This window comes from Cadophora gregata (genome assembly GCF_030347475.1).
Source record: "Cadophora gregata isolate MNR1 chromosome Unknown scaffold_15, whole genome shotgun sequence".
NCBI classification, from domain to species: Eukaryota; Fungi; Ascomycota; class Leotiomycetes; order Helotiales; family Ploettnerulaceae; genus Cadophora; species Cadophora gregata.
The window spans coordinates 461,465-489,125 of NW_026695938.1; the positions used below are offsets into that span (position 1 = coordinate 461,465).

Sequence of the window (27,661 nt, forward strand, 5' to 3'; positions counted from 1 at the left end):
ATGAGCGAGCGACGAGAAAAGAAGCTGTGCTTCGAGTGTGGCCTCCCTGGTCACATGGCCAGCTCTCATCGACAAAAGAAGTCGTGGACAGACAAGAAACATGCCAACGCAATGGGACGTGGCTCTTACAATGAACCAACACGACAACTCGCCGCGACGTATCGACACATGACTACAGACGAGCTCGAGGAGAATCACATCCACACCCAGTTGGGCGATTCTGACGACAGCGAGCGAGATTCCGCGAGCGTCGTGGATCAGCTCGAGCAAACCGTCGTCAGCACGCCCCCTGAGGACTATGTGTATCGAGACAACGACAGCTCTGGGCCAGACGATGACACAGAGTTAATGCCAAGTGACAGCGAGGAAGAAGCCCAGGAGCCAGAGTGGACTCCAGAACCAGGGCCACCTCAACCTGAACTCTCAGGACCAGGAGTGGGTGAAACTTGGGAAGTTACCCAAAGAGAAGAGAGCCTGTATCAGGTTAGCTGTAACACTCGCCACTGGACCAATGTAGCCACCGGGGTTACTTATCAGGAACCAGGCCTTGTCGGCTTGGGGGGTCCACCGTGGGGGGCAAGGTACGAAGTAGTCTACCGGGACTATAAGCGTATCGGATGGAGAATGGCCGGCAGCTGGGAAGGACCGACGACCTTTATGCAGCACTTGCCACTCCAGAATACCGTCATTCTTAACACCAGCGCGCCACCAGAGGTGGGCGAGGAATGGGAAATCATGGCTGAGAACCGACATAATAGGACATGGGTCCACGTCAATGATAACGGCCGGTACTATTACGAGATGTACAACCCAGTAACATACACCGAACTCGGAATAGGGCTCGTATACAAGGTCAGCCTAAGCTATGGCAATCGAAGGGTATGGGAAAGTGTCCTCGACCATAGCGTGCATTGGGAATATTTCTGTGTGCGGCAACTTGCCGCCATTGGAGATAAACACCTCACGTTGGAGGTTAAAATCAAGGGAGTCAAGCTTCAGGCGATGGTAGACTCTGGGGCACAAGGGAACTTCATGTCTCCTACTGTTGTGCTCGAGCACTACCTGTCAACCGAAGTAAAGGATAAGGGATACCACCTGGTACTGGCGGATGGCAAGGTCGCCTCCGATGGACTGATCGAGGTCCAGACCGCTCCAGTCCATATGGGCATCGCCGGACACTCCGAAATAATCCAATTCGACGTCGTCAGGATTGGAAGGCACGACATCATCCTGGGGTTGCCATGGATGGAAAAGCATAATCCTGTTGTCGATTGGCAGACAGGAAAACTTGAGTTTAGTCGTTGCCAAGACTGCTGTTATCCACCGGGAACAGAAGCAGTGAGCATTCGAGAGGTTAGCGCCACCTCCAAGGAAGAGCTCGGACACCAAGACAAGGGTCCACTGATGAAGGATATACCATCAGCATACAAGAAGTTTACGGCACTGTTCAAGGAGGAACGAGGCATCGAGGCCTTGCCGAAACACCAGGACTACGATCATCGGATCGAGTTAGAACCAGGTACCAAACCGATATTCCAACCACTTAGGGAATATTCGGCGACAGACTTGATGACGATCAAGCAATACATCGATGAAAACCTAGCGAAGGGATTCATCCGAGAGTCCAAATCTCCATGGGGGAGTAACGTCTTATTCGCAGAGAAGAAAGACGGTGGACGACGAATGTGCATCGACTACCGTCGATTGAACGATGCCACAAAGAAGGATCGTTATGCACTACCATTGGCCAAGGAGCTGCGGGACAGACTCGTTGGAGCCAAGATCTTCACTCAGCTTGACCTAAGAGGAGCATACAACCTCGTTAGGATGGCTGAGGGTGAAGAAGAGAAAACAGCATTTCGCACCCGTTTCGGTCACTACGAGTACACGGTCATGCCCTTCGGCTTGACTAACGCACCAGCCACATTTCAGCGTCTGATCAACAATGTTTTGCGGCCTTACTTAGACGTAACGTGCATATGCTATTTGGACGACATACTGGTCTACTCCAAATCAGAGGAGCAACATGTGAAGGACGTCACAGCCATTCTCCAGAGGCTGGAGGACGCCTGCCTGTTACTCAAACCAGAGAAGTGCAACTTCCACGTGGACGAGGTTGTCTTTCTAGGCTATGTGGTCACCACCGCAGGATTGGCTATGGATCCCAAAAAGATCAAAGCAATCATCGAGTGGACGGGGCCCACGAATGTCAAGGAAGTACAATCATTCCTCGGGTTTGCCAACTTCTACAGGCGATTCATCAAGGACTACTCGAAAATCGCCGGGCCACTCACGGAGTTGACCCACAAGGACAAGGAATTCCACTGGTCCGACAGCGCACGAAAAGCGTTTGAGGCACTCAAAGCGGCTTTCATCGCGGAACCAGTACTCACTTCCTTCACCCCCGACAAAGAAATACGCATAGAGACAGATTCTTCGGACTACGCTATTGGAGCCGTGCTCAGCCAGCCGGGCGAGGACGGAAGATAGCAACCAGTCGCTTACCATTCGCGGAAACTATCACCAGCAGAACTCAACTACGACATATACGACAAAGAGTTGCTGGCAATTGTGGACGCAGTACGCGAATGGAAGGTCTACCTCGAGGGCGCCGCCCACGAAGTACAGATCCTAACGGACCACAAGAATCTCATTTACTTTACAACGACCAAAGAATTGAACCGACGCCAGGTTCGATGGTATGAAACACTCTCTACCGTTAAACTTCGAATTTCTTATGTCAAGGGAACGGAAAACGCCAGAGCCGACGCTCTGAGCAGGAAACCAGAATATCTCGCAAACAAAACTCACGAATCCCACACCGTACTGCGGAAGGATGGTGATTCGCTAATAGTCAATCACCGACAGCTGGCCTCAACGGGCCAGGTCGCCGAGAAAATCTGGAGGGGCTATGCCAACGACCCGGTCATAGCCGAACAGAAGAAGCAGCTGGGCGAAGGATTCTCCTTCACCTCAGACGGCACGCTTCTGTACCAAGGACGAATCTATATACCCACTGGGGACAGGATTAAATTCGTCACGCACTGGCATGGGCTGCCCGCTCATGGACACCAGGGGGTAGCTAAGACACTGTCTAGGCTATCCAGGGAATACTACTTCCCAGGTATGAGGAAGGTAGTCAAAGACGTGGTAGCGTCGTGCGACACATGCATCCGGAACAAGGCATCACACCATGCTCCGTATGGGCTCATGAAGTCACCAACAACACCACCTCGCCCATGGAAATCAATCGCTTTGGATTTCGTGGTCGAGCTACCACCCTCGAAAGACCCAGTCACAGGAATCGTATACAACTCGATCTGTGTAATAACGGATAGGTTCACAAAGTACGCGTACATGGTACCAGTACTTGGAACACAGGACGCGCCCATGATGGCGCAGGTATTCCTCAGAACAATCTTCGCAAGCCACGGAATACCAGATGAGGTCATCTCAGACAGAGACAAGCTCTTCACCTCGAAGTTCTGGAAAACTCTCATCGCGCTCTTAGGAATGAAGCAGAAAATGTCAACCGCATTCCATCCTCAGACCGATGCACAGACAGAACGAATCAACCAGATAATGGAAACTTATCTTCGGTGTTATGTGAACTACAAGCAGGACGACTGGGTGCAACTACTTCCACTCGCTCAGTTTGCATATAACAGCGCGGACCAAGAGACCATTGGAGTATCGCCGTTCTACGCGAATTATGGGCACAATCCCACGGCATACAACCCACCAATAGCCGGTCAGGGTACCGCGCAAGAAGCCATACTACAGGCAGATGAGCTTAAACAGCTCCATGAAGAATTGTCAGCCGATATTCTCTTCATCGCGCAGAGATCTGCGATCTACTACAACAGAAAGCGTAGCATGGGACCAACGCTCAAGGAGGGGGATAAAGTCTACTTACTCAGAAAGAATATCACAACCAAGCGACCAAGTCACAAATTGGATCACAAGAAGCTAGGACCATTCAGGATTGCAAAAGTCAAGGGACCAGTCAATTTCCAGCTAGCTCTTCCAAGGACAATGAACATCCACCCGGTATTCCATATATCCCTCCTCGAACCAGCACCACCAGGAGCACCACCGGCTCCTGTCACCGAAATACAACCAATCAACCCGAACGCCGAGTACGAAGTAGAGACTATTCTCGACTGTCAGTATTCCCACGGCAAGGCAAAATATTTGATCAAGTGGAAAGGGTACCCACAATCGGAAAACACCTGGGAACCCAAGTCTAACCTCCACTGCTCGGGACTCCTCCAGCGGTACCATCGGGAGCATGGGGGACCGCGGCGGAGGGGGAAGGAAAAGAAAGCCCCAACCAGAAGGAGTCGGGCAACCCGGAAAAGGCTTGGGGATCAAGGGTAGGATCCTCGAGGAAGCGGGAGGCTTCCGCCAGGGAAGAAGCGGCTTCTTCCTGACGAGCGGCCTCCGCGCGTTCGGCAGCTTCAGCAGCGTCGAGTTCGTCGAGCGTCTCGACGCCTCGACGGATCATCTCTTTCTCGCGATCATCCAGGAAGCGCTGTTGCTTGCGAAGGCGGAGGATTTTCGCCATCGCCTCTTCCTCCTCGTCACGAAGTTTTTGGCGCTGGCGATCCAGCGAGGACCAGTCGCTCAAGGACGGGAGTTTCGAGGTGTAATTACAAGAGGAGCGCTTCTTGCGAACGCACTCCGAACAGCGAGTGGATTCCTTGGAATCCACCACACAGCGGCGCTTGTGAAGCCGACAAAAATCACAAGGAGACATTTCTTCTGCGTCTTGGGAACGATCGATTCGAAGGGCCAGGGCGATACGTTCAAGTTTCTTGCGGGTCGCCTCAGAGGTCATGATGGAAGAAGAAGACGGCCGTGGGCAGTCGTCGATATTTCCTTTGGCATACTTAAGCGTGGGGACCACGCTAGGCTAGGGAGGGGATAGTGTTACGGACGCTCCTGGGAGCCCGCTGGGTCCCAGGAGGAAATATCCTCAGAGCAGGCGTACTCCTGGGAGTCGGACGGCTCCTAGGAGTAAAGCTCACAGGAACCAATAAGGTCTAAGGAACATGTATCACATAGCATTACATTATAGTAGTATTGCAGGTCACGGTGATCTGGCAGCGGCCTTCCGCGGTCGGGTCACGTGACGGATCCCAGGGGATCCCAAGGGATCCAGTACGACTATGTCGTGAAGGATCCCAAGGGACCTGTGGGATCCAAGGAGAACGAAGGTTCTATATAAGACTGGCACGTCTGCCATTAGATAGGAGCTTCGTGCTCAACTTCAAATAGTATTCTGATACTTAGTAACTGTCTTCCCGTCTACGTGATACACCTACCTCTCGATCATCAGAGATCAACTGCAGCCTTCTGTATTTACAGCGAGTAAATACCGGACCGTTACATTTATATAGAAATAGTAATATAAGGTTATAGAGCTTTTAAGTAGTCTTTCCTAGCTAGAGTTCGAGGCTTTCTTACGTAATACGCGTTAAGTTATAGTAGAAGCTTCTTTATAAATAGAAGAGTTAAATATTCTATCTTAGTAATAGAAGAATAAGATTAAGAGTAAATAAAAGAGTATTACGAACGCACTCAGAAGGAGTATTATATGTGTCTTAGCCCTGAGGCTCGGTAGTATTATTACATAGAGAAGCCAAGAACTAGGAACGAAATCACGGGACTATATATCACGTGATAGTATAGAGCTTTTAGAACCATAGGATCCAAGGTTCCTAGAGCCTAGGATCATAAGACCTATAGGAATCTAAGGCGAACGAAGGTTCTATATAAGATTAGCACGTCTACTATTAGATAAGAGCTTTATGCTTAACTTTAAATAGTATTCTAATACTTAGTAACTATCTTCCTATCTATGTAATATATCTACCTCTCGATTATTAGAGATTAACTATAGTCTTCTGTATTTACAGTAAGTAAATACCGGACTATTACACTTTAAGCACTTTCTTATTAGAGGTACCTACTTACGAAGATAACATGTCCTCTATTAAAAGATTATTAAATAACTACTCAGCTCCTACTAAAGTCTTCGACCTAAAGAATATACCTAAGATCGCTGCCCCGGATCTCTATAATAGAGACCGATCTAAGCTTAGAGTATACCTTACGCAAGTTAAGCTCTATACGAGCTTTAATAGTTACTAGTTTACTATAGAGACTAATAAAGTCCTTTAAGCTTCGTTCTTTCTCTAAGGATCTGCCTTTAATTAGATTAAGACCTTCCTCTTAGACTATATTTAGAACTAAACTAAGGATAGGAGAGTCTCTATAGTAATAACTAGGGAATCCTAGAAGATCTTTATAACTTTCGAAAGTTTTAAGTATAAGATTAACCGTGTCTTTAGTGATATTAATCAGAACTATACCGCTGAATAGAATATCTAAAACCTAAAGTAAATCAGGTTAGTAACCACGTATACTACCGCCTTCTAGTAATTCGCGAATTAGACTAGTTAGAATAATAATACCCTTCGAGTATAGTACTATAAAGGATTAAAAGATAGAGTAAAAGATAAGATAGTAAGATTAGACGCGCTTACTAACTTATAAGAACTTATCGAAATAGCTATCAAGATTAATAACTGAAACTATAAGAGGGCACTTAAGAAGAAAAGCTAATACTACTCCGGAACGTATATATACTAAGGAAGAGAGAGTAATAATAAGAAACTATTCTACCCTTAGGAAATAGAACTTAATACGACGTTCCGGAAGCTAAGTTATTAAGAAAAGCCGCGTAATAGTAAGCTATCTAAGAAAGTTATAAGTAAGCGATAAGAAAAGAAGCTATACTTCGAGTATAGCCTCCTTAGTTATATAGCTAGCTCTTATTAATAAAAGAAGTTATAAATAGATAAGAAATATACTAACGTAATAAGATATAGCTCTTATAATAAACTAATATAATAACTCGCCGCGATATATTAATATATAACTACAGACGAGCTTAAGGAGAATTATATCTATACCTAGTTAAGTGATTCTAATAATAGTAAGTGAGATTCTATAAGTATCGTGAATTAGCTCAAGTAGATTATTGTTAGCACGCCCCCTAAGGACTATATATATCGAGATAATAATAGCTCTAAGCTAGACGATAATATAGAGCTAATACTAAGTGATAGCGAGAAGGAGGCCTAGGAACCTAAGTAAGCTCTAGAACTAAGGCTACTCTAACTTAAACTCTTAGGACTAAGAGTAAGTAAAACTTAGGAAGTTACCTAAAGAGAAGAGAGCTTATATTAGGTTAGCTATAACACTCGCTACTAGACTAATATAGCTACTAGAGTTACTTATCAAGAACTAGGCCTTATTAGCTTAAGGGGTCTACTGTAGGGAGTAAAGTACGAAGTAGTCTACTGAGACTATAAGCGTATCAGATAGAGAATAGCCGGCAGCTAGGAAAAACCGATGACCTTTATATAATACTTACTACTCTAGAATACCGCTATCCTTAACACTAGCGCGCTACTAGAGGTAAGCGAGAAATAGGAAATTATAGCTGAGAACTAATATAATAAGATATAGGTCTATATTAATAATAATAGCTGGTACTATTACAAGATATATAACCTAGTAATATATACTAAACTTAGAATAAGGCTCGTATATAAGGTTAGCTTAAGCTATAGTAATTGAAGGGTATAAGAAAGTATCCTTAACTATAGCGTATATTAGGAATATTTCTATGTATAGTAACTTACCGCTATTAGAGATAAATATCTTATATTAGAGGTTAAAATTAAGGGAGTTAAGCTTTAAGTAATAATAGACTCTAAGGTATAAGGGAACTTTATATCTCCTACTATTATACTTAAGTACTACTTGTTAACCGAAGTAAAGGATAAGGGATACTATCTAGTACTAGCGGATAGTAAGGTTACCTCTGATAGACTAATTAAGGTCCAGACTACTCCAGTTTATATAGGTATTACTAGATACTCTGAAATAATCTAATTCGATATTATTAGGATTAGAAGGTATAATATTATCTTAGGATTACTATAGATAGAAAAGTATAACCCTATTATTAATTAGTAGATAGGAAAGCTTAAGTTTAGTTGTTATTAAGACTACTATTATCTACTAAGAATAGAAGTAGTAAGTATTCGAGAAGTTAGCGCTACCTCTAAGGAAGAGCTCGAATACTAAGATAAGAGTCTACTAATAAAGAATATACTATTAGTATATAAGAAGTTTATAGCACTATTTAAGGAGGAATAAGGTATTAAGGCTTTACTAAAACACTAGGACTACGATTATTAGATCGAGTTAGAACTAAGTACTAAGCTGATATTCTAACTACTTAAGGAATACTTAGCGATAGACTTAATAATAATCAAGTAATATATTAATAAAAACCTAGCGAAAGGATTTATCCGAGAGTCTAAATCTCTATAGGGGAGTAATATCTTATTTATAGAAAAGAAAGATAGTAGATAACAAATATATATTAACTACTATTAATTAAACGATACTATAAAGAAGGATCGTTATATACTACTATTAGCTAAGGAGCTATAGGATAGACTTATTAGAGCTAAGATTTTCACTTAGCTTAACCTAAGAGGAGTATATAACCTTATTAAGATAGCTAAAAGTAAAGAAGAGAAAATAGTATTTCGCACTTATTTTAGTTACTATAAGTATACAGTTATGCCCTTTAGCTTAACTAATATACTAGCTATATTTCAGCGTCTAATTAATAATATTTTATAGCCTTACTTAGACGTAATATATATATACTATTTAGATAATATACTAGTCTACTCTAAATCAGAGAAGTAATATATAAAAGATATCATAGCTATTCTCTAGAGGCTAGAGGACACCTGCCTATTACTTAAACTAAAGAAGTATAACTTCTATATAAACGAGGTTATCTTTCTAAGCTATATAGTTACTACTATAGGATTAGCTATAGATCCTAAAAAGATTAAAGTAATTATTAAGTAGATAGGGCCTATGAATATTAAGGAAGTATAATTATTCCTCAGGTTTACTAACTTCTATAGGCGATTTATTAAGGACTACTTGAAAATCGCTAAGCTACTCACAGAGTTAACTTATAAGGATAAAGAATTCTACTAGTCTAATAGCGTATAAAAAGTGTTTAAGGCACTTAAAGCGGCTTTTATCGCGGAACTAGTACTTACTTCCTTTACCTTTAATAAAGAAATACGTATAGAGATAGATTCTTTAGATTACACTATTAGAGCCGTGCTTAGCTAGCCGGGTAAGGACGGAAAATAGTAACTAGTCGCTTACTATTCGCGGAAACTATTACTAGTAGAACTTAATTATAATATATATAATAAAGAGTTACTAGTAATTATAGACGTAGTACGCGAATAGAAAGTCTACTTCAAGGGCGCTGCCTACGAAATATAGATCCTAATAGACTACAAGAATCTTATTTACTTTATAACTACTAAAGAATTAAACTGACACTAGGTTCGATAGTATAAAACACTTTCTACTGTTAAACTTCGAATTTCTTATATTAAGGGAATAGAAAACGCTAGAGCTAACGCTTTAAGTAGGAAACTAGAATATCTTATAAATAAAACTTATAAATCTTATACTATACTACAGAAGGATAATAATTCGCTAATAGTTAATTACTAATAGCTAGCCTTAATAAGCTAAGTTACTAAGAAAATCTAGAGGGGCTATACTAACGACCCGGTTATAGCTGAATAGAAGAAGTAGCTAAGCGAAAGATTCTCCTTCACCTTAGATAGCATACTTCTGTACTAAGGATAAATCTATATACCTACTAGAGATAGGATTAAATTTATCACGTACTAGTATAGGCTACCTACTTATAGATACTAGGGGGTAGCTAAGACACTATCTAGGCTATCTAGGGAATACTACTTCCTAGGTATAAGGAAGGTAGTTAAAGACGTAGTAGCGTTATACGACATATATATCCGGAACAAGGTATTATACTATACTCTATATAGGCTTATAAAGTCACTAATAATACTACCTCGCCTATAGAAATTAATCGCTTTAGATTTCGTAGTTAAGCTACTACTCTCGAAAGACTTAGTTATAGGAATTATATATAACTTAATCTATATAATAACAGATAGGTTTATAAAGTACGTGTATATAGTATTAGTACTTAGAATATAAGACGCGCTTATAATAGCGTAGGTATTCCTTAGAATAATCTTTATAAGCTATAGAATACTAGATAAGATTATCTTAGATAAAGATAAGCTCTTTACTTTAAAGTTCTAGAAAACTCTTATTATACTCTTAGGAATAAAGTAGAAAATATTAACTATATTCTATCCTTAAACTAATATATAGATAGAACGAATCAACTAGATAATAGAGACTTATCTTTAGTGTTATATAAACTATAAGCAGGATAACTAGGTATAACTACTCCCACTTACCTAGTTTATATATAATAGCGCGGATTAAGAGACTATTAGAGTATCGCTATTCTACGCGAATTATAGGTATAATCCTATAGTATATAACCTACTAATAGCTAGTTAAGGTACTATATAAGAAGCTATACTATAAGTAAGTGAGCTTAAATAGCTCTATGAAGAATTATTAGCTAATATTCTCTTTATCGCGTAAAGATCTACGATCTACTATAATAGAAAACGTAGTATAGGACTAATGCTTAAGGAGGGGAATAAAGTCTACTTACTTAGAAAGAATATTATAACTAAACAACTAAGTTATAAATTAGATTATAAAAAGCTAGGACTATTCAGGATTACTAAAGTTAAAGGACTAGTTAATTATTAACTAGCTCTACTAAAGATAATAAATATCTACCCAGTATTCCATATATCTCTTCTTAAACTAGTACCGCTAGAAGCACCACCTGCTCCTATTACTAAAATATAACCGGTTAATCTAAATACTAAATATAAAGTAGAGGCTATCCTTAACTATTAGAACTACTATAGTAAAACATGATATTTAATTAAGTAGAAAAGGTACCTATAGTTAGAAAATACCTAGGAACCTAAGTCTAACCTCTATTACCCTGGGTTATTACAAAGTTTCTATTAACGAAACCTAAGTCTTCCTAGAAAGAGTTCCTAAAGTTAAGTAGCAGTTTATTAACTAGGTAGAACTCAGAGGAGTCGCCGGCGAGTAGTAGTATAAGTAGCTAAGTAGTAGAAGCTTACTTCTCCCTCTCTACTACTTCCTGCGCTTTTACTTTTTCTACTCTTTCTTTTACCTTAGCCTTATCTAACTTATCTAGAGTTCTTAGACTATAACAAAGTATTTCCCTCCCTTACTTACGAAGCTCGGCTTAGCACTACTCGAGCTCACGGATACGAGCTAGGCTAACTATAGCCGCCTCGAAGGCTATATCTCTTTTAAACTTCAGGCGATCTTCCTCTATACGAAGACTTTAGAGGTTATTAATAGAAACCTAAAGAGTATCGTATTTCACACCGTAATAAATATACTCCCTATACCTCTAGGACTTCTTATTTAGGACTACGTAATTACGATAGTAATAAATATAATTAGAATATAGTATACTAAGCGAGCTATAAGAGTTAATTATTTCAGTAAGTGCTATTCTTTATTTATATTTAGTAATTTTAGAGGATATAATAAAAGAAGAAGATAGCTATAGGTTATTGTTAGTATTTCTTTTAGTATACTTAAGTATAGGGATTACGCTAAGTAAGAAAGGAGATAGTATTATAAATACACTTAGAAAGAGTATTATATATATCTTAGCCCTAAGGCTTAGTAGTATTACTATATAGAGAAGCTAAGAACTAAGAACGAAATCACAGGATTATATATTACGTGATAGTATAGAGCTTTTAGAACTATAAGATCTAAGGTTCTTAGAGCTTAGGATCATAGGACTTATAAGGATCTAAGGCGAACAAAGGTTCTATATAAGACTAGCACGTCTGCTATTAGATAAGAGCTTTATACTTAACTTTAAATAGTATTTTAATACTTAGTAACTATCTTCCTATCTACGTGATACACTTACCTCTCAATTATTAGAGATTAACTGTAGCCTTCTGTATTTATAGCGAGTAAATACCAGACCGTTATAAAGAGTAGGAAATAGTTCTATTTTAAAGATAGTCTTACTAAAGAGGTTACTAATCGACTTATTATAGAAAAAGAGGCTAAGGAAACGTAATATAACGCCTCTAGAGCTTAGCGCTATATTAATAAGTTATAGAGGAAGGAATAAGACCTTAAGTATTAGAAAGGAGTTAATTCATGTGCTACTAAATAACTTTATAAGAGAATACTTCGGGAACGTTTAAGTAATAGTCAGATTATTAAAGATAATAATCCTTTATTAGTTCCTATCCTTAATACAGAGGAAATTTAGTAGTCTTAATAGCCTTTAGAATAGCGGGCTACTTATCCTAAAAAGAGAGGCGTTCTAAAGCTTAAATTACCTTCTCTTAAGCTAGTTCTTAGAGGGAACGACTTATAAATAACTATTAATATAATAGGTAATATAGAGCTTTAACGTGACTATTTACCTCTTCTAAAAGGTACTAGAGACTTTAGAATTAATAGCGATAGCTTTAATTTAGATAGTAGTAGAGATTCAGATAATTCATTATATAGAGTTAGTAATAATTCTAATTCTAGAGAGTCGGATTTAAGCTACTAGGGTAGTATCTCTTTAGATAATTCCGATAGCGATAGGGATCTTATTAGGAGTTAGCGATTTACACTAGTTTATATATAATTCTAGTAGTAATTCACACTGTTTTTATTATTAAAGGTAATAATAATCGAAAATCTGTATTCACTTCCGATCCGTATTCGCTTATTCTAACTAAGAGCGAGAGCGATTTTAGGAAGCCCACCGGCTGGTCAGCTGACGATTACGTCGCGGCAGACTCTTCTGAAATCTCGGAGTTCGTTCTTCTTCACATGGCCGACTTGGATCATTTCGATCAAAGATCTGGACTCGCGCGCATTCTTCTTGATTTGCTGGTAACGAAACGTGCCGGGTTCACCCTGAACATGAACAATGAAGCTTTCGTCCTGATCCTCCTCGTCTTCAACAAAAAGTGACCAATGTTTGAACGCTCCACCCCCGACATATATTGCAACCCAGACGGGATGCCAGACTACTGCCGGTTCACCTTCGGTTTCTGTTTCAGTGTGCTGCGTTGTTGTCTCTCTGTTGGCACGGTTGGAGCGACGGCCGTCCATGGTGGTGAGTTGTGGAGGAATCGAGAAGAGATGGAGAGGCAGCGTGATAGTAAATGGTAAAATGTGAGCTCGAGTGATACCGTGGATGTTTGTGAGTGGATATGATGAGATGAGATATTAGAGAAGTAGCATCCCACGGCTGGGGATTACATCATCTAATATACAAAGCCGTGCATCAGTCGCTGCATCAGATATCCTGGGGATGAGGGCCTCAGACTTTGACTTGCATCATGGCGATACCGTATGCAAAGTCTTCGATAGATACCAATCCTTTCGGCGTAAGAGGACTACTTGAAACACAACCACATTTCTTTGACCAGCATCTCGGACCATGACAACGACTTGACAACAGGCGGTCCTCACTGCAAAGCAGCATTTCCAGCGAGACGCTGCCGTGGGTCCGCGCTTGATGTGATCAGTCCATTCGTCCTGCTGAGGTATGGATATGTTTACAGGGTTGATTGACGGGCATTTCCCTTGTATGGGTTCCAACAGTCGCCTCCAAATTTATCCCAGCAATCTTGCCTAGAAGCTGCATCCAAATTACGTTGATGTGGCCGCCGGGGTTTCTCGTTGAGTTACCGCGCGTCAATACAACATTGTGAGAAAATAGTGAAAGCGGGAACTGGCGCGTAGGGGCAACTAAAGCCCGGCTTCCGAAGTCTGTCCGTATAGATATTCTTGGTCATGGCTTACGAATCATAGTTCACGGCCAAGGTATATTCATGGAACACCAACGATCTCAGGTGACTTGAAGAATCGACGTTTTGCTGAGGGATGCGAGTCGGGGCAGAACATGGATATTCCACTAGTGCGTGCCGGCCTGATAAAAATACGATGGGTCTTGGCGCGGCTTCGGGCTGTATACGGGAAGCCAAATGAATCACATGTGCGGAACGTCCAAACCTCGATTCTGACCTTATTATTTCACCGCTTTCTAGGGGCATAATAATGCTCTCGGATAGTAGACATGATATTTAAATTGTAATTGATTCTTGAATGTATTCAAAGTGTAATATTAAAGATGGTTTCGTTGTAATATAAAGGGGTCAAAAATACGACTTTTGTAGGCAAGGCAAGATCACTAAAAATAGCCGAGTCAAGCTGCCTGTTACTGTTACCCTACCTAGGTACCCTGTCTATCTTTCTTGTTTTTACCTAGTTAGCTATAATATTAATTTAGAAAATCTATTAAATAGTCAGTACGTTTTCTTTCTACGTAGTGAAAAATCAGAGGTTAAGGCAGAATTAATTATCCAGTGCTTGCAAGTATGAAATTGGACGTTCCGCACAAGTGATTCATCTGGCTTCCCATTCATTTGGCTTCCCGTACCGTAGACTTCTCTCAAACTGATGTGTATCGTAATAAGTCCAATCTCTTTATCCTTCAACTTCATTTCGCTGATTGCTGTATCATGTAACGAGTCAGGCGGCTGTGTGGTTCCAAGCTTCTCATTGTTGCCCGAATTGATCGAGTTCCCAGAGCTCTGTCATGGATATGCAAAACTTGAACTCGGCCAATGATACATGGCTGAAGTGCCAGTACTTGGCCAGGCTACCCTATAGAAGCGCAAGGTATCTGCAGGTTTTATGTGGACAGTTCTTGCTTGAGGCTCACCGTATATATGCTAAGGGTATTTGCTGTGGCTGAAAGACTGCTGGATACAACTCCATTTGATAATGGGTAATATATTGTAGGGGACACTCGGTAGCGGAAACTGGCAGGATCGTATTTTATACGTTCATCAACAGGAATGCCTTGCTATGCCAATTGTACTTGCGCAGGCCGGATTTGTAAGTAGTGCGTCTGGGTCTGCTGGCCAGAGCCAAAGGTACAAGTGCACGAGATACTTACACGAGAAGTATCTAGTTGACAATCATTGCTACGAATTATAGTCTTTGGTGGGCGTGCTGTGAAAGCTGTGAGTTCACAAAGTCGTACAAGTGGAGGTACTGGACAACGCTAGTATTCACAGAAGCACACTTCGACTGAATAACAATAAATATCGAGAAAATTCAATTTGTGTCCGTACATTTGCTGTGACCGCTAAACGACAATGTCTATACACGTCTATCAACATTCAAACACAGACTAAGCTGAGCTTTTCTTCCCCGTCTTACCTCCGCTCTTGAAGGGCTTCTTGGCAGCCTCTACCAACTTCCCACCATGTCCAAACAAACGGCCAAGCCCAAAGCTCCAGCCCTTGATACGAACAGTATAAATAAAGAAATAAACTAGTGCCCAGTTGGAAATACAGAATGCCAGGAAGATGCCGAAATATCTCCACTTGTCCTTGGGTTCGATATTCAGAGTCTGCATGTACTCTGCGCCAGAGCTGAACTGGCAGTACCCGCAGTTGGTCGTATCATTGGGGTTCATGAGATATCCTGTAGCCGCGTTGACGAAAGACGAGGCATATTCGGAACAGGTCTGGTCAGGCGGTGGGTTGAAATAAGCTGCTTCTTGAGGCATACATTGTACCTCTGTGTCGCTGAGGGTAGCGGCTAGGACGCCTCCAATCCAGTACGTTGAAGGGTTAAGCCAATACATCCAGTATCTCCAGAAGACGCTAAGTTGACTGTATGGTCGGACGACACCATTGAAGAGGGAAAACATGACAAAAAAGAAGGGAAGCACATTCGCGATGACGGTAAAAGAGGGTGCGAAGGCACAGATCCTGCACATTATGTTAATTATGCTGTCGCCACGCTTCAGGAATCAAGATGGAAGACAGTACTGACCATTGACCCCATGACGCTTGAAACAGGAAAAAGAGCACGGTCATCAAGAAGACGTAGCCCGCGGTTGAAGAATCGGTAGGTAACCCGGTCGGCCAGTACCACAAAAGCCAGTAAATTGTAGCACCGACAATCGCGATGGGTATCTGTGCGACAACATTGGCAGTACAGAAAGCGACCCATCCGTAGATTCTAGATGGGTACTCTCTTGCCTGCCATAAGCCCATGTTCTGGTAGAATTTTGGCACGACGGCGTTGACGATAGTTGGCGGAATCAGCAGGATCAAGAAGCTCGTGAACATGCGATTCTGCATATCCACAATACTGTTTCCAAGCTTAAAGAATGTAAAGCCGTTGAATATTCCTATGATGACAGAGGTAAACAGCTTTCCGTATAGGTACGATGGATCTCTCCAGTATTGAATGAAGAGACGCTTCGTCAGCTCAATGGTCTGCGAGGCAACGGGAGATGCGAATTCATGCTGTTCGGTTTGTGCTCTGGGCTCGACTTTGCTACGCTCTGCTTTTATCTTCTGGATTTCGTTCAGGACATTTTTTGCTTCTGCCGAGTTCGCCCATTCCTTGTTCCAGTCCAGTTTCTTGCCGTCTTCCCGCTTACCACCCTTGGCTGCAGTTTCCAAAATAAATTCTGCAACGTTCTTGTGTGGCGGGCAATGGACACCTCGATCAGCGAAGTATTTGATGACGTCCTTGCCCTCATCACCTACAGGTCCGAAGTAGAAAGTGTTTCCACCGGGATTCAACGCGAGTATCATATCGAATTGTTGGATGAGGACAGAGGATGGCTGGTGGATGGTGCAGATAATAGCTTGGCCAGCATTCGAGAGCTTCTTCAAGAATCGAACAATACTGTAAGCCGATTGAGAATCAAGCCCAGAGGTGGGCTCGTCCAGGAAGAGCAACAGGTTGGGCTTAGCTGCCAATTCTACTCCGATTGTGACTCGCTTGCGTTGTTCGACTCCTAAACATCGGACTAGTGCATCCTGAACATCTCCGAGTTCCAAAAGATCAATAATCTTGTCCACGTAGGCAATTTTCTCGGCTCGGGGGACACTGCGGTCTTGTCTAAGAATTGCGGAGAATTCAAGGGCTTCTCGGATGGTTGCCGTACCATCGTGAAGATCCATCTGTTCGCAGAATCCCGTCCCGCGCTGGAACTCTGTGCCAAGAGGTCTTCCATCAACAAGCATGTCACCCCCAACGATACCCATTTTCTGTCGCTGTGATAATGCGTTTAAAAGAGTTGTCTTGCCAGCTCCTGAAGCACCCATAAGCGCTACCATCACACCAGGTTTGGCATATCCATTGACGTTGTTCAAGAGTTTTCGCTGGCCGCCCATGTACGGAACAGTGTATTCAACATTTTCCCATGTAAATATGCTGTCAGAGCCTGAAATTTCTTGCAAGGCCTCGTCTTCTTGTCGACCGCCATTCAAGGTCTCACTGGATGAACCTGGTACACTCGTTGACCGATCCTTAGCTACTTGCTCGACATCAGAAGGTGCGGAAGCTGCTTTGATTTTTTGCTTCGTGGCTTTAGACCTCTTGAACTCGAGTGCACCACCTCCACTCTTCGAGAAGTTGAAGAGCTCTGAAGCAACCATGGTGACTAAGATGTAGAGAACAGTAAATGCAATGACTAAAACATTCTTGTCAGTCTTTTGTCGCATTAAGATATACTGCCAGAAATGAGGACTTGACTAACCGACACCAAAATTTCTCCACAAGTTGCCTCGAGAATAGTCGAAGGAGGTGCTGAGATAGTCTGTTCCAGGCACACTGAGAGACCCTACCTGGGCACCTGTAAAGGCACAACCTTGATAAGCAGGATTGTCGAAGCCTGGTCCCCTTGGAATGATCGTATCTGGTGAACATTTGAGAACTCGGTTGTAGAACTCATCCGTAGAGACTGCCTCGAAACTGTATGCAATTGGATTCACCCAGTACAGCCACCCGAACCAAATATACTTCGAAAGAAGTTGTGGACGAGGAATAACATATCCAGTGTAGATACTTTGGATGTGTTAGCATACTTTCGGACTCGAGACCATTTATCCATGCGACTGAATGCGGCTATTGAGATCTTGAGGAGAAACTTACATCAGAAGATTGAGCGCGATTCCAGAAAATCGAACTGCATCGTCGATTGCTGGAGATAGAGCAGCAAACATGCGGTATAGTGCTGTAACACAGATTGTCGTGAGGTAGATAAACAGGAAATATATGAAGAATTTGCTCACGTCTACATCAAGCCCATTCAAGAAGTACATGATAATCGAGAACGGGATGACTTGGGCGAGAATCAATGGGAAGTCCTGCATTACCCTTGCAATGACGACGGCCGATGGTCGATAGAACGCATAATCATTATGTCTTGCAATGATAGTTCTTCCAGACACAGCTTTCATGAGCTCGGACAACTGTAGCCATCCTAAAAATAGGACACTGAAAAACAGACTGCCACCTCTCGAGAACGCTCCTGAAGTATCTAAGGACTGGCCGTGAAAGAGAGAACCGACGATCAGGCCGTTAGAAATGATGATAAAAAACTTGGTGTGCAAGGTCGTCTTATCGCCCCAAGTAAGCCAGAACTCTCGCTTCGTGCAGGCAAGGACTTGGCGGAAAAATGATACTGTATAGCTCGAGTTGTCGGAGACGTGCTTCGATTTTGTCTCTGAGACTGTTTGTTTGAACTCCCTGGCATCCGCGTAGTCGGTTTCATGAAGCATCTTTTCGTAATCTTCAACATCTTCGAGCACATGTTTGTAAGCCTCACTTTCGCGAAATGCTCTCTCCAGCTCTATCGGGCCTCTAGGAATCGGTCCATCGAAGTCCTCTCGAAACCGTCGCTCGGTTGAGTCCGTACAGGATGTGAGAAAGTCTGCAGTTGTTTGTCTCTCCGGGCAGAAGTAACCAAGATTCTCAAAGTACTTTTTGGCAGCTTTAGCTGGACCCTGGTAGACCATTCTGCCCTCGTCGATGACTAAGACCTTATCCATGAGTTCGTAAATGCCCTCGCCTGCTTGATAAAGTGTAACAAGTGTCGTTCGGTTGCTGATATCCGTCATGACGCGAAGCGAGTTTGCATAGTCGAGAGCAGTAGATGCATCTAATCCTCGTGTCGAATTATCCCATGCAACAACTGTAGATTTTGATCCTAACGTTTCCGCAATTGACACTCGCTTCCGCTCTCCGCCGGAAACACCTCTGGTATATGCCTAATTTGAGTTAGAAGCAGCATCTTTTACTTATGATTGCCATGGGTAGGCAGCTTACATCTCCAACCAATGTGTGCCTTGTGTGTGAGATACCAAACATTTTCAATAGAGCGCCAATGATGACTGGGATATCCCCTTTCTCATGTTTTTTCGTCTTGTTCAGCAGCGAAAATTTCAGTGTCTGCTCGACCGTCAACGTCGGGAAATGTTGGTCATCCTCTTCATTGTAATTGACTTCTCCCTTGTAATTTCTGATCTGCTCACTGGCAGGGATTCCTCCACTTTTTAGAGTCAGTCTTGGTGGCTGTAGTGAGAGGAAAGATCGTGGAAGCTTACTAGGATACCTCTCCTTCGACACCTGCAAAGCCTGCTCTCTTGTTGGAAATTGCCTTCAAAAACGTACTGCAGCCACTGCCTGGTCTACCAAGGACCAGCAGCATCTCACCATCCCTCACCACGCCATTGAAGTCATTAATGAGGTTACGTTTCTCTCCATGGGATCCTGGCTGCGGAAGAAAAGATATAAATCTTGATAGAAGGGCATACAAATCAGGCCCAAATGTCTATAATGATTTAATAATCAGATGTGAAGAGCGGGAAAAGAAGATGACTTACTCCGACAACAGCGCTTGGAAGTGTTTTGACGAATGTTGTGGTCGCTCCCAAACCTTGCACAGTGAGATGTTTGTAAACCACTCCAACCTTTTTTGCTGATCTGCCCTCTTGACGCTTCTCGAAATGTCCATCTTTCAAAAATTCTCCAAGCTCAAAGTCCTCTTCGTCTTCTGCAATATCAGCACCTTCTCCCTCCGGCTTTTCTTCCTCCTGAGCTTCCAGGTCAGGTTCGGGCTCGTTTGTACGGACTTTCTGGGACCGGCGTGTCCCAGCTGTCGTGACTCTTTTCAATCCAGATGAGTGTTGTCCGGTACTTTTAGTGCTTTTTTGGCCTGCGCTACGGGTTTTCGAGAGGTTGGTCAACTCGCGACGCATGTCCTCGTAATCCAACATTGCGTTCCTGAAATTGACTGGACCTCCAATATCCCGCTCTCCCCAAGTCCCCTCATCTCGCAATTCGACCTGTGAAGACGCCGGGGTCCCTTCCTCTGGTCCATGGGCTTCTGCATGATTTTCGACATTGTGCAAAGGGACTCGTATTTCCTGAAACCCCTCTGCTCGAGCAGTGTACATGCGGTCACTATGAACGTTGAACATGTTGACAAGCGCTCCGCGAGCAGTGGTACAAAAACAAGGTCCTCCGATGGCATAGGATGTGACGAGGAGGCAAAGATATATATACTTATGCAGCGCGACTAAACTTCGAGTGACGGCACTTTCGCGTAAATTGGTTGCTAGCTTTTCAGCCAACAAATCAGCACGTTGATAGCTCGCACCTTTTGCAAACAGTAAGCAGAATGCATCTTAGGGAGCGGGAGCGGAAGTCCGCGGCGCAGAGTCCCCGAGTGGAGCGCTGTTTTCAGAGGTAGATAGCGCTCGAGAGCCTGGAAGGAGATAACCATAACAGACTTCTGCTTAGCAAGCTACACAAGGGACTTCGATTTCTCACCCACATATGACGAAACGCTGTTCGGCCGAATTGTGGTCGGATTAGCACCAGCTGTCCATGACGAAGAGCCGCTCATAGTGGCTCATAGTGTCAGCGCCAAGGTCGGTACTGTAGTGCACTCAGTCCTGCCGATCAGAGTCACAGCCGAAGCGGTGGCAGCTTAATCTCAACATCATCCAGGGGGAGAACGGTGATAAGCACCGGAAGTTCGGAGCTAACAATCACCAATTTGCTTCACAGTACAGGACAGGCTTGAAACATCAACATATTGGGCATCCATCCCGGGGTCCTGCAATTTTGTTGAGACCGTGAGACGGAAGTCATGGCTGAGCTTATGTTGATTATATACAACATATTAAAAGAATGTCCATGGAACGATATGCGATGATACAATTCCTTGGCGAAGAGAATTTGATTACCAATCTCACAAATGACTGATCTGACATGCAAAATCGAACTGCCAAAGTTAGCCGTGTACCAAGTCTTCTCATGATCACCCATGGCGGGACCAGTATCTCATGGTACAGAGGCTGATGATAAGTATATCCCGAGCTGGGAGCTGTAAACAGACAAGCGAAAGCGGGTGTACTGGAGACCATGCACCGTTCAGCTCGTGGACAACACTCACACATACCGGAAGCCAGAAAATATTGAAATAGATGCAAGGGAGAAAAAATATCGCCAAACCAAATATAACAACAAGGATAGTTGAGAAATGGCTCTGTGCGATAATTTGACAAACTGCTGATGGAGTGAGCTCTCCAGCTGCAGGTTCGGGTAAGGCAATTGATTCAACAACGTGGGCATTTCTCAGCAAACACGACTCGATAGACGAGTTGGATAAACAGATATTTGATGATTCTGGCTCAGAGCTACCTAGGGTCTCATCGTCTGATTGTTGAAGGCCCTGCTGAGGAATATGAAGCTGTGTGATAAGTTAAGACTTATGATAAGAGCGAGCGATTGGAGGGAAGGCTACGCGAGTCGGTCAACTTGCAAGTGCCCCACCCAACACTTCTGATCTCGTCGCCGAGCATATTTCAGAGAGGGAAACTAAATAAATAGCTTGCAACAGTGAAGATGAGTACTAAGAATTTGGAGTGAAGCCATCATGCTCTGTCTAGAACTTCGCCTTAGCATGTCATGATGATAGTTACTGGACATCGCTTTGTCCTGTGCTTTCTCGCTTAACTTTTTTTTGGTGATCCTGAAGATATTTGCTTCCACATGAAAAATGCACACAGCAGACGACCAAAAAGGTGGTCAGGCACACAGAGAAAATCTTCAAATACAACATCATCCATTCATCTCTTGACTTCTCCTATACCCAGCCCTATAGTATAGTCAAAATCAGCAATTCTAAGCTCCAGGAAAAAAGGTCTGATCAGCTTCACATGATGAAGGTGTAGGCAACAAAAGCAAAAAGAAATGTTTCTATTGATCGACGCAGGGATCGAACCTGCAATCTCTTGATAGCCAGAATGTTTTCATTCTTCGTAGTCAAGCGCCTTGCCATTGGGCCAGCCGACCATGTTGATGTAGTCAGAATGATTAATTGGAAAGATATATACGCTGAGAATCTCCACTGCAAAGCCTTCCTGATAGTTCCCGAAGATTCAACGACACAATACAAAGTGAGTCAAGCGTGCTCACTCAATGACAGAATTTTTCGTTCCGCAATGGATCAAGCTTTGGGAACTGCAGGTAGCCGCTAAATGTGGGTCAGCGGAATGCAGAGTTTGAGGTGGATCTGCCCGAGGAATCTGGAGCATATGTGGTCGTGAATTTCATTTCATTATCCAGAAAGACTCCTCATAAATGCTGCTTAAATGAGTATTCGTATATCCCAACTCCCAGAGCCCTGCTCCAACCTGAAAGAGCAAATTGTGCCCCCCAAGCTGCAATTTTTCCTACGCCTTGAACCCAAGCTGCCCCAACCATCCAACTCATTACATGAACAACGCGAACGCAACACCAAGTCCTGCAATTGTGACCATACCTCCACCTTGCGACATCAGCGAGTCGGCGCTGTTGCCACTCACTTGCACTGGTGGGCCGGTTGTTGTATTGGTGGAGTTTCCTCTCGCTGTTCCGGTTGCTTTGGGAGTTGATCCTGTCGGTGAGGCTTTGCCGCCTGCTGTGGAGTTTGATTTGCCAGTTTCCTTGGTGTCTTCTGCAGAATGGGTGGCAGACTACATCTTATTAACATTTGCTCCTGTGTATTCTGGAACGTGTATGCTAACCTGAGCATTTACAACACTTGCCGCCAAGACTGTGATGATGACGCTTGAGTATTGCATGTTGAAAAATTGCATGTACGGTGTCTGCTGTGAAGTGACTGTTGTTAGATGAACAGTGAACGACTCTGATAATGAAGTGCTGTCGTGGGAAATTTTTATGTTAGTTGCGAGAAAGAAAATCCATGAGATGCCATGCAATACTTATATCCTGGACGTTCCGGTCCATTTGCCCAACGCAGAATCTACCCGATCCGAAATATAGTAGTACTATCCCAAACAATGTGGTGTGCCTACAGTCCAGCTCTACTGATGGATCGGTACAAATCCTTAGAGCATGAGAATCATATTGGACCGCGTAACTGATCTGCCACAAACACCGCCAGATGCCAGCATCGACCAAAGATTTGTTATGCCATGACAACGACTAACCTTGCAAGTGGAGCGAGTCGAGCGTGCAGATCGGCTATTTTGGGAAACCTTTCTACCAGCAAGAAGCAGGAGAGATTTGAGGAGTGACATAATCACTTCCAGGTTTTCGCCTGCAAGTTGTTTCTGATACATGCATCAGTGACAGGATGATATCGCTCACGCTTAAGCGAGGCTGAGAAGTAGACGAAGAGTCAGGTCAAAACAAAGTCGCATCAACGATCGGCTCCAATGAATAATTGGTGTGCCGTGTGTCAACATGACATATCACGCAAGGCTGCGTTCAAAGCCTGCCAACTTCCTGCGTGATTTGGAACGTGCAACATTCTCCTGTCTGCTTTCGATACTGAAGGACCAGGTGAAATCTTGGAGGGATATTGATTATGGAGAAAGCGATTTACTCATATCACTCTGGCCCAGCAGCTTCAGAGTCGCGAGAAGTGATGGTGACTCGACAGCCTCGACTCATGTGCAACGTGTCGAAGGCGCTTCCTCGGTGTGTTTGCTCCTTGTCCTAAACGACAATCATGTGTCATGACGGATACCCGTGAAACTGGTCTTATTAATGCAACTTTCTGGGAGGGTTTCTTGGCGATCAGTGAGCAGGCAAGTGCCGTGTAATTATCGGATTGAAGCCCTGTTTCGTGGCTTTCGCTTAAACCCAAAACCACTGTTTGAAGACCAAGATCGTCCCATCACGAAACTGAAGCTGTTCGGACAGTCAGAAGGTGTTGTCAGATTTTCAGAGCAATAATATGGTAAACTAGCCAGTTTAGAGGAGTTCGTTGCAGCGAGACAAGCTAGCTTTCCATATTGCAAGATATCAACGGCAGTATCACTGGAATTTAATAGCAGACATGAGAACAAAATTTCACCTCGCAACAGTCTATACCCACTATCTTCAATCCACAGCTAAAACATCATTTAGAAAACTTCGGATAGCGATTCCGTCTCGACGCTGGTCCTCTGGGTGTGGCAATTCTTTCTCGATAAATCTTCTGCCGATTTGTTCCGCTTCTTCGTAATTTTGAGCATCATCTGGACTCATTGCCGAACATGCGAGGACCAGATCCTCGCCTCGAGCTGCCATCAGGATCAATTCTTCAGCTCTGTCCACAATGGCTGGATCTATGCCGTTCATCAGGGCACAAGTAGTTCCAAAGCTTGAGTTGCTTCGGCTCGGCACGAAATTGTAGAGGTACGTGACCTGGTCTTCAATGGCTTCAGCGACATGATCCACACGAACTTCCATGTGGCCAAAGGACAACTCAGGCTTCTCCAGTAAGTATCCATTTTCGAATATTTCATGGAAGTGGGTTGCTGCGAGCACCTTTGGCTGGTGTCTCTCAAGACTGAGAAGATATTCAAGAACACCACAACATAGACCAGCACCGTCATAGGAATTTGTGCCCTTGCCAAACTCGTCAACCACCAGCAGAGTCCTATTAGTGGCCAGCGTCAGGGCCAAAGCAATTTGCTGCAGATCAATCATGAAGGCGCTCTGATTCTTTGATACACTTTCTCGGGTTGCAATTCTCGTCAATATCTTATCAGTCAGTCCGATTGTTGCTGTGTCTGCAGGAACGTAGCTCCCGATATGAGCCATGTAAACTATCAAGGCGTTCTGCTTGAGATAGACGCTTTTTCCAGAATAATTAGGGCCTGTCATAATGAGCATGCTAGGATCTTCTGTACTGTCCTTGACTGTTGACATGATGTCTGAATTATCCTCAGAATGGCTAGCGTCATCCTCATCTCCAGGACCTCCAGCAAGGAAGCAGCTATTAGCGATGTACGCTGGAACGGTCAGCTCTTGCAAGGGATGGCGGCCGCCTCTGATTTGTAGAACATTCCTAGCCGTCATCTCAGGTCGATTGTAGCCGTACTTGCGCGCACCCAAAGCTAAAGCGACAAGACTATCAAGTTCTCCGCATAGTTCTGACGCAGTTAAGAGAAATTGCTCATGCTCTAGGGTTCTGATGGCTAGGCTGTGCAGGATTTCAATCTCCTTGTCTGGACATGTATTAGCTTCAGATAGATGAGATGAAAGTTTGACAACATTGTAACCTACCACAAATGAGTCCAAATATATCTCCAAAGAAAGCGTCTAGTTCTTTCATTCTGTTGTTTTTATAGTAGCCCATGTCATTACTGGTAAACATCCTCTCCCATATATCGTTCTCCACTCCCTCACCCTCATATTTTCCTTTACCTGTCTCCGGGTCGAGGGGGACAACCGTGAGAAATCCAAGTTGCGGAAAGAAAATGCAGTTGGATACGTATTGAGCTGCCCATTCTGGCACGGTATGTGAGACCTCGGTGGCAACTTGAGTAAGCATACTGTCAAGACCATCATAGGTTCTCTTCATGTTGTCTAGTTCAGCATCAACCCCTTGTTTGACGACAGTGCGGTGCTGTTCCACTGATTGTTTAAAATCGACAACTTCTTCAATCATGGTGCCAATTGCAGTGAGATGAGCACCCTGTATCTGGTTCAAGATGTTGGCAGTGACCACAAGATCCCGACTACCTTTCAACTCGCTGACAGCTTCAAGGACTTGCAAACAGTAAAAAGTGAAATTTTGCAGATTCGCCCACACACCGTTGCGGATACCTCTGCCACTGGTGCCTTTATGTAGGTGCACCATGACCGATCGCACGTCTTTGATCCTCTTGAAGCCTCTTACCATCTGGTCCAGAAGAGGCGAATTCTCTGGCTGAAGCAATGTGCTTGTTGTTTTCAGCCTTTCTTTGATGATTCGTAAGTCCAAACTAGGTCGTAGAAATATTTGCCGCAGCTTCTGTTTTCCTTGCGGGGTATGAGCAAGTCTGGAGAACAGCCCGTAAACAGAAAGGCTTTCCTTCGCTCCCGAGGTTGCCTGGTTCGGGCCTTGCATGTGTGAATTCGGATGTCTTTCAGACTGAATAATCTGGAGTGATACTAATGTATCGGTATTGATGTACATCAAATCCGAGAGTGCGAACGTTTCAACGGCACGGATTCGAAAGGCTACCAGAGCTTCTTCGTCATTTGGTAAGTAGTCAACACTCCTCCGTCGTCCTAGGTATTCCATCACGGCACCTGCGCATCCAAGCTAGATTGTATTAGCCTCCACCGAAATATGCCTTTGAGTGCCAACATACCGTGAGCTCACTATCAAGGTCAATCCAGCCTGCAAGCCTCATGAGTTTGCCCATGTCGTTCGGCGTATCTCCACCCATATTGTCTCCAGGGGTTGTAAAGGCGAAATTTGATGGCCCATCACCAGCGAAGTCTAGATTGAGCAGTTTTAATTTGGCTTTATAAGAAGAGAACTCGGAGGCAGGGCGCGCGTCAAGCACATAGGAGCCAAAAATGTCATCTGAAGAAGGAACAGTGAGTCATAGCAATGATAGCAGAGCATTGTCAACGTACTTGCTTCATCTCGTCGATCGATTCCTCGAGCATCCTTGCAAAGGTGGTTCTCCAGCTTTTCATCTGACCGAGTGCTAATCAGGACGACGGTTGGCTGCACATGCAGCTTGAGAGTGTCGATAATATCGAGACCTGCCATCTTGACGTCCGCCACCATAAAGAGCTTCTCTTCTCTGGCAGCGTAGTATGCGCATCCAATTGTGCCCCCATCCTTCAAGTCAATCGCCATAATGATCTCGTTGACAGCGTCCGTGTTCTCACGGGCTTCAATTTCTGCTTCAGTTTCGAATACTTCTGCGCGGACAACATCTCGGTCGCGCTGGGAGGAGAATACAAATGGTTGCGAACTAGAAGCTCTCGAGAAATTCCTGTTCTGACGACGGAGAGATGGAAGTGCAGGGGACGAAGCGGCAAGATTATTTGGAACAGAGCTCAATCGTGAGAGTGACTGTGGGCGAGACGAAGCAGAGTAATGAGAAGATGCTCCACTGCCCACTCGGCGACGCTTGTATACCATCCTGGGCTGTTTGAGAGTGGATGGCCTGGATTGGAATGGAGATGTACAGAGAAGTAGAAGACGGGGTTGAAAGTGAGGTGAACGGAAAAGGAAGTCGCCGGTGCCAACCACCGCTGGCTACCACTTTCATCAATAAAGTAAGAAGTAAAGAGAAAAGCAATTACATACTTTATCCTCGTTAAAAACAGACAATTGGTAACAATTAGATGCCCCACCATTTGTCTAATGGTTGTGCATACGATCCTCATTTCTTACAAGCCGCTGTCCAGCTTGCCCAAGGCAGGAGCGGCGACTGCCCATGCAATCAAT

At 43.7% G+C, this 27,661-nt stretch overlaps 4 protein-coding genes and 1 non-coding gene across 5 annotated transcripts; all 5 read right to left on the reverse strand.

Moving 5' to 3' along the window:
• Positions 1-12,867: 12,867 nt before the first annotated feature.
• Positions 12,868-13,212, reverse strand: ONS95_004798 (uncharacterized protein; the record flags this gene model as incomplete). The annotated part of the gene is made up of 1 exon (XM_058498175.1): positions 12,868-13,212. The coding sequence occupies one exon, from the start codon at positions 13,210-13,212 to the stop codon at positions 12,868-12,870; it is 345 nt and encodes a 114-aa protein (XP_058351685.1).
• Positions 13,213-15,221: 2,009 nt separating this feature from the next.
• Positions 15,222-20,785, reverse strand: ONS95_004799 (uncharacterized protein). Its single transcript, XM_058498176.1, has 7 exons — positions 19,806-20,785; positions 19,527-19,753; positions 19,249-19,471; positions 18,073-19,190; positions 17,678-17,985; positions 15,955-17,611; positions 15,222-15,890 (listed from the first exon to the last, which is right to left on the reverse strand). The coding sequence occupies exons 1-7, from the start codon at positions 20,400-20,402 to the stop codon at positions 15,305-15,307; spliced, it is 4,716 nt and encodes a 1,571-aa protein (XP_058351686.1). The 5' UTR covers positions 20,403-20,785; the 3' UTR covers positions 15,222-15,304.
• A 1,407-nt stretch (positions 20,786-22,192) lies between these two features.
• ONS95_004800 lies at positions 22,193-22,284 on the reverse strand. The gene has a single exon. It is a non-coding gene; the product is annotated as a tRNA-Arg (tRNA).
• Positions 22,285-22,703: 419 nt separating this feature from the next.
• ONS95_004801 (uncharacterized protein) lies at positions 22,704-23,054 on the reverse strand (the record flags this gene model as incomplete). The annotated part of the gene is made up of 2 exons (XM_058498177.1): positions 22,704-22,946; positions 22,998-23,054. 2 exons carry the CDS (start codon positions 23,052-23,054, stop codon positions 22,704-22,706), a joined length of 300 nt encoding a protein of 99 aa, XP_058351687.1.
• Positions 23,055-24,321: 1,267 nt separating this feature from the next.
• Positions 24,322-27,352, reverse strand: MSH5 (MutS protein msh5; the record flags this gene model as incomplete). The annotated part of the gene is made up of 4 exons (XM_058498178.1): positions 24,322-25,433; positions 25,492-26,515; positions 26,565-26,782; positions 26,836-27,352. The coding sequence occupies 4 exons, from the start codon at positions 27,350-27,352 to the stop codon at positions 24,322-24,324; spliced, it is 2,871 nt and encodes a 956-aa protein (XP_058351688.1).
• Between the last annotated feature and the right edge of the window lie 309 nt (positions 27,353-27,661).

Bases quoted from the DNA above. Each gene is read 5' to 3' on its own strand.
- ONS95_004799 (XM_058498176.1), bottom strand. From the start codon at position 20,402: ATGTTCAACGTTCATAGTGACCGCATGTACACTGCTCGAGCAGAGGGG. The intron at 19,191-19,248 runs GTAAGCTGCCTA...AACTCAAATTAG, and splicing joins GGCACACATTGGTTGGAGAT to GCATATACCAGAGGTGTTTC. The intron at 17,986-18,072 runs GTAAGTTTCTCC...ACACATCCAAAG, and splicing joins ATCGCGCTCAATCTTCTGAT to TATCTACACTGGATATGTTA.